The sequence below is a fragment of the Ochotona princeps genome, chromosome 12, assembly GCF_030435755.1.
Source record: "Ochotona princeps isolate mOchPri1 chromosome 12, mOchPri1.hap1, whole genome shotgun sequence".
Taxonomy (NCBI): Eukaryota; Metazoa; Chordata; class Mammalia; order Lagomorpha; family Ochotonidae; genus Ochotona; species Ochotona princeps.
This window is the reverse complement of record NC_080843.1, coordinates 49,616,801-49,622,800: the sequence shown is the minus strand read 5'-3', so window position 1 is coordinate 49,622,800 and position 6,000 is coordinate 49,616,801. Positions and strand designations below refer to the sequence as shown.

Sequence of the window (6,000 nt, the reverse complement as noted above, 5' to 3'; positions counted from 1 at the left end):
AGGGCTGGGAAGCTGTGACTTTTTTTTTTCATACAAAGAAACATAGTTGGTAGGCACAGCTGATTTCACAGAAGTGGTGCGGAAACGAATTCGCTTTCTTAGGAAGATTGTGTCTTTCAAACATAGACGGTGGGGCAAAGCAGAGGGGCGCAAGGGCCTTTGGCTAAACTGGAAGGAAACCGAGGGTAGGCTCTGCTCCCACACCCGGCGCTGGGCACCGTCGGGCGTTTAGGACCGGGAGCGACGTAGGGTTTGCTGCGGATCGACTCAACCCGCAGCAGCCAACTCCCAACAGCCACTTGCTGGATTCGTTCGACTTCATCTCGCATTACAGGTTGCTTGCTGGATGAACTCCTCAGGTTTCTCCCTTAAAAGGGGAAGCAGGGGCGGGGAAGTGGTAAGCTTGAAAAGATTGCACCCAATATCAAAGTCAAACTTTGCTGCTGCCCAGCCGGTTCTCGTGTTTTCACGAGCCCAGTGCTCTGCCTGGGAGCCCAGCACTGAGTGTGCGGGGCCCTTGCTGGAGCTCCCCTCTCCCCCGCCCCACCGGGGCCTGCCCTTGGCCGAAACTAGAGTGAGTGTGCCGAAAGTTTTCCTCAACTACTTTAAAGAATAACATAAGCCTTTTCCAGACTGTTTACTAGTGTCCAGCTGCCCGGAAAGGTCCATCTCGTTTCCTGCCCTCCTTCCAGCTCAGCCCTGGTTTTCCTCCACCAGCGATCTGCTAGGCTACATTATTTTACTACAACCCTGGAAAATCAAACTGTGATCTATAAACCTCATTTATGGAAAGGGCCGGAAGCTGTGGAGGCAGATTACACACAAACTAGCTACGTGCACTTGGTTTGATTGTAAGGCCTTCTTGTAGGGCGGTCTGCGTACCGCCCTCCATGTTTACAAGGAGCTCAGGAACCCAGGCTTTCGGCAGGGAGCTAACTCAGTTTCATTTTGAGCGTATGGCGGGCCCTTATCGTTTCGTCACCGGGTTTTGAAGGAAACTTAAAATGTTTTTGTCAGAGATTTAACCTCCAGGAACTCCTCAAACACTATATTTCCTGCACCGCGGCTTGGGTCTGCAAACTCTGGTTTCTAGCCCTCGCGGAGAGCAGTACGCCAAGGCGCGCTAAGCCTCGCTGCACCTGCGGAGAAGGGGGAACGTCTCCAGCGCTCGGAATGCTGGCACCGCGCTTCCCGCGCTCCGCCTGCTCGCCAGCTAAGAACCCGCGGCAAGCCACCGAATCCCTCCCGTCTGGGCCCTCCCCCCAGCCGTGCGTGCGAAAGCGGGCTAGCACCTTAACGCTTGCGCGAGCCGCCTGGCGAAGGGCAGGGGATTTGTCGGGTCTCGAATCCCAAGGCGAGGCCCGGACGCGCGCGCACGTCGCGAGCAGGGCGGTGGCGCTCCTGTCGCTAAAGGGAAGGGGGATGGAAACTCAGGACGTTCTCGAGCGCTCGCACCAGCCGCCTTCCCGGGGATCTCCCGCCGAGTGGCGAAGGAGTGGGTGTCCACGCTGTGCGCGACGCCTGTGCCGCGACCCGAGCCCACGCGCTGGGCGCACAGCTGGGCGAGGCCTCCTCCACGGAGCTTGGCGGGCGGCGCGGAGCCCCTGGGAGCTGGTTTTCCCGGGCGGACACGTGACGGGGTTGGCAGTGCTCGGGCCCAGGCTAGGAGGGGGAAGCGGCGAGCAGGAGGCCGGGGGCGGGCGGCTGGCGTGCTGTGTACTTAGGTCGTGTGCTAGGGCTTTTCTCGGGGGGGGGGGGGTGAGAGGGAGGAGGAGGAGGGGCCACCGCTCCGCCTTCTCTTTTTCGCAATGTTGACGCAATCTATAAATAGTGGAACAAAAGGACCAACTTCCTCGGAGCTTTGCTGAAACTGCACAAAAAAATCGAGCTGGGGGGTTCCCTGGTCCCCAGCGATGGGGCGGGGAGCCCGGCGCCGGGGGAGGGAGCGGGCGCGGCGGCGGAGCGGGCCCTGCCGAGCGGCGACACCTGGCTGAGGCACAGCTTACCGCCGCGTCGCTCCGCGCGAGCCCAGGGTTCCGTTTCCCTGCGCGGGCTCGAGAGCTCGCCCCGACCGGGGGTCTTCCTCCTGCGCCGCTGACAGGTCAGTCCGTGCTCCCCTTCCCACACTAGGTTCTTTCCCTTCCCTCAAGCCGCCACTTGTTATAAGAGAACTGAGGGATAACATAGAACGAGGCGCAGTAGCAACCGCCAGCAAACCTGCAACTACCTCCCCCAGCCCCAAGCTGCCCGCGGCGGGGGTGGCCTAGGGGGCTGAAGGTGGCGGTCCGCCCCGGCCCCCCGGCGTACGCCACGGCCGCTGGCGAGGCCAGGCAGGACGACTGGACGAGCGGTGGCGCGAGCTGCCTGGCGGGGGTCGGAGGCGGGCCCCGACCCCCCGGCTGTCTCTCCTTGCCAAGACCGACACCCCAGCGGCTACGTGTCAGCGCTAGGAGGCCGCTGCGCGCCTCGCTCCCTCCGAGCTCGGACCTGGCTTCTCCGTCGCGCTGGGAGGAACGAGCAGAGACGCGCTGTGGCCGCCACGCCACCGCGCCCCTTGGCTCCGGGGAGCCCACGCACGCCGGGGCTGGGGGCAGGGTGGGACCCAGGGCGCGCTGGACTCCCGGAGCCCAGGACCGGAGCACCCGCGCCAGCCGCGCCTCCGTGGCGGTTACACTGGGCGCGGGGGAGGGGGCGGAGCTGGCGCTGTTGACAGCGGCGCGGGAGCCGGGAGGGCGAGAGTGGGCGGGAGAGAGGTGGGAGTCCGGGCTGGGGGAGGGAGCGCGCGCGCGCGGGATTCGGCGGGGCGTGGGGGGGCGCGTCACGTGACGGGCAGACGCCCCCGCGACAGGCTGACTCTGGGGTGACGTCACCGCCTCTGACTGCAGGGGGTGGCACTTCCGCTCCCTCCCCCGTTGCCGCTGCCCTGGTCCCCTAGTCCGGATGGTTGCCACCGTTGGGCAGTGTGGGGGAGAGGAGAGGGGCTTCTCCAGGCCACCCCGGCCACCCGACTGCAGGTCCAGCTCCTCCCTCTGCGGGAGCCACGGCCACCCCTTCCCCGGAGCTCCCCTTCCTCTGCTGGCCGGCGGGGCTGGGCGGAGGCTGGTGCCGGCCCCCCGCGGCTCCCCGCTTGCCACGGGGCGGGGCGGGCCCGAGCTGCCAAGGCCAAGGCCGGCCGCGCGCGCGCGCGCACCCGCCGCCAGGTCCGACGTCCAGGGACTTGTGGCGGGGCGCGGCCGCCTCACCCAGGCGCCCGGCCGTGAGGGAGCCGCTCCGCGGCGCCGGCTGCCGCTGGGGCCCGGCGGGCGTGTGGTCGGAGTCTCACTGCTCCGTGAGACACGATTCCAGCGGTCCTTGGGAGCTATTTGGAGAAACTAGGGGTTTTGGTGACTCAGCGCGGTGAGCGCTATTTATAGGCTCGACGGCGTTAAAGAGTGGGGGAGAGGCTTAGCCTGGATCCGTGTGTCTGGGGGTCTGCAAAGAGCTCCAAATGACGGAAGGTCAACAATTTAAAGACGATTTAGGAACGTGGGGGAGATGTTTAGAACCTGTGGTGTAAGACAGCAGGTCTCACGAGCAGCCTGGTTAAAAATAGCTTTAAAAGTTGACATGTTTTCCACAGTAGATGGAGAATCGTTACCATAGACTGTCCTTTTTTCTTTTTGGATGGATGGTGATGTGTGAACCAGGAGTAGTAGTTCAGGTTTAGAAAAATATTGGACAGTCTTAATAGACTGCAGACTATCCAGATCTGCGTTGGTTATTAAATGACAAGGTTTGTGAAATACATCAAACACCCTGTGGTGGCTAGGTAGGGAATCAAAGAAAAGTTGGATGGTGTTGCAAGTCCCTACACAGGACGTGGTGTGTGGCATTTATCTCGTCAGAAATCTGAGGATTATATACTGCATGTTTACCACCCAGTTGCTCCCTCCCAGGAAATTACTTACATTACAGCCTGCGGGTCTTCAGCAGTGCATAAAGGCTTCGCAGCCACTCATTAGTCTGTTGCTAGTTTTGGCTTTATGGCTTCCATTCTTTTCTCCTCCCCCATCCCTGAGTGTGAAAATTCCAGAGCAGTCAGTGTGGTTGGCTGTAGAGCGGCAAAACTTCATACTAGCTTGCTCAGCTCTGTGCAGCTTTCCATAGGTGGGGTCACCCGAGGTGTCTCCTTGGGAAAGGAAGATGGTAGCAGTGAGGCCAGATGAAGAGAGCAAGGCGCTAGCGAGGCAGCCAGAACGGCTGGCAGTGCCCCAGGAGGTGAGTGAAGCAAGTGAGCTGCACAGATGGCCAGGTATGCAGGGCTCTGCAGAGCCTGCTGAGGAGTTTTTCTTTGGCCTGGAACCCACTGGTTTGTTGTTGGTTTTTTTTTTTTTTAAGGGGAACAAAAAAGGGGAGGGCAAAAAAAAAAAAAAAACCCTCTCCTTTCCATGAAAAGGAACTTAGATATATGTGTTAAAAATATATATATACTCTATCAGGGAGAGTTAGCCTAGTAAATTCCTCAGGAAGGATTTTTTTTTTTTTAAGTGAGAATGATGTTTCACAGGTGTGCAGTTTGGAGCGTCCATTTATGGGGCAGGGGTCCTGGGGAACGTGAAGGTGGGCTATAAGCACGGGACTGAGTGAAAATCGGCTTCCGGCGCCAGTGCTGCACTCCTGAGGCTGGTGGGGATGGAGAGAGGAGACAGGAAGGGTGTCTGTCAGTGGGAGGGGCGGCAAGAGGGAGGGAAAGGAGCACTGAGGTTTCTGGTGGTAGAGTGGGAAGTAAGAGGAGTGGTCCTCGGGTCCAGGAAAAGGAACTCCCTGTTTGGTCCCTGTGGAGTTGGAGGCATCATCCAAGAGCTATCCCAGGAGGAGATAAAAGTCCTTGACAAGTAGGAGTAGCTTAGAGTCAAGGGAGCAGCTAAGGTGGACCAGGAGGGGAGAGATGGGAGCAGACATCCGAGATGGGAACCCTGGGGAACACCCAAGTTTAGGGGAGGATGAGGGGAACTGGAACAGTCTCGAATGACAGTAACGGTTAGGGTTCCTTTGCTAAGTAGGTTCTGCCCCTGTAGCTTCTTCAGTCCCGTTCTGAGACTGCAAAAGCTAGCCCTGACAGTGAAAACCAGCATTGATTACCCTCCCAAAGAGACGCAGGCACCGGGGCCAGGCAGCGCAGGAAAGGATGCAGTCTCTCGCTTTCCCTCCTTTTTGAAACTGTTGATAACAAGGAAGAAGAAAAGGAGAAATGGAAGAAAGCAACTTTCTTTTTCCCCTGCTAAGTCTGTAAGCTGTCAAGAAAAAAGAGAGAGACATAGGATAAAGTGGGTTCCTGTAGCACTTAAAAATTTGTCTCCAACAATGAGTTTTGTGAGGTGCTAAAATGGCAGTCCGGCTAAGGAACTGGAGAAAATAAGGAGGAAATGGTGTTCTCCGGCTTCCTTCATCTCCTCACCAGTTAGAGGCAGCCTGAGGTGGAGACTCCGGTACACACTGACACCCCCAAATTTATTAACTTAAAACAACATTCATGAATATGCAATGTGGACAGAGCTCGGTAGGGAGCCCGCTCCTTTCTAATGCACTTGGCTCCAGCTGGGGTAACTCAAAGGATGGGGGCTGGCCTCATCTGAAGGCTGGTCTGCTTGCTGATCTAGCAATTGATGAATACCAATTGATGGCTGGGGCCTTACCAGAGGCTATCAGCCAGCCCAGCCCAGCCCAGCCCAGCCCAGCCCAGCCCGCCTCTCTACGTGGCTTGGGCTTCCTCGGGGTCCCAAGATAGACAGCAAGTGGAAGACCTAGTCTTAGAAATCATGCAGTAGCATTTCACTTTCCATTTATTAAAAGCAAATTCGTAAAGTTATAATATATATATGTACATACATATACATATTCTGGGGAGGGGAATTAGGTTTCATCGTTTAATGGCAGGCACATCAAAAACCTTGCAACATGTTTAAAATCACCACTTACAGTTCAGATTAATACTTACAAATAACACTTCACATTTAAAAA

General features: G+C 57.7%; 1 protein-coding gene across 2 annotated transcripts in view; it reads left to right on the top strand.

The window, feature by feature from the left end:
* The first annotated feature begins 544 nt into the window (after positions 1-544).
* The window catches only part of LOC131481572 (uncharacterized), a 42,358-nt gene continuing 36,902 nt past the window's right edge, over positions 545-6,000 (top strand). For both annotated transcript variants that reach the window (XM_058670796.1, XM_058670797.1), the window contains exon 1: positions 545-2,101. In XM_058670796.1, the coding sequence (XP_058526779.1) occupies positions 1,174-1,815 (642 nt within the window). In that variant the 5' untranslated portion in view covers positions 545-1,173 and the 3' untranslated portion in view covers positions 1,816-2,101. The remainder of the gene's footprint in view (positions 2,102-6,000) is intronic.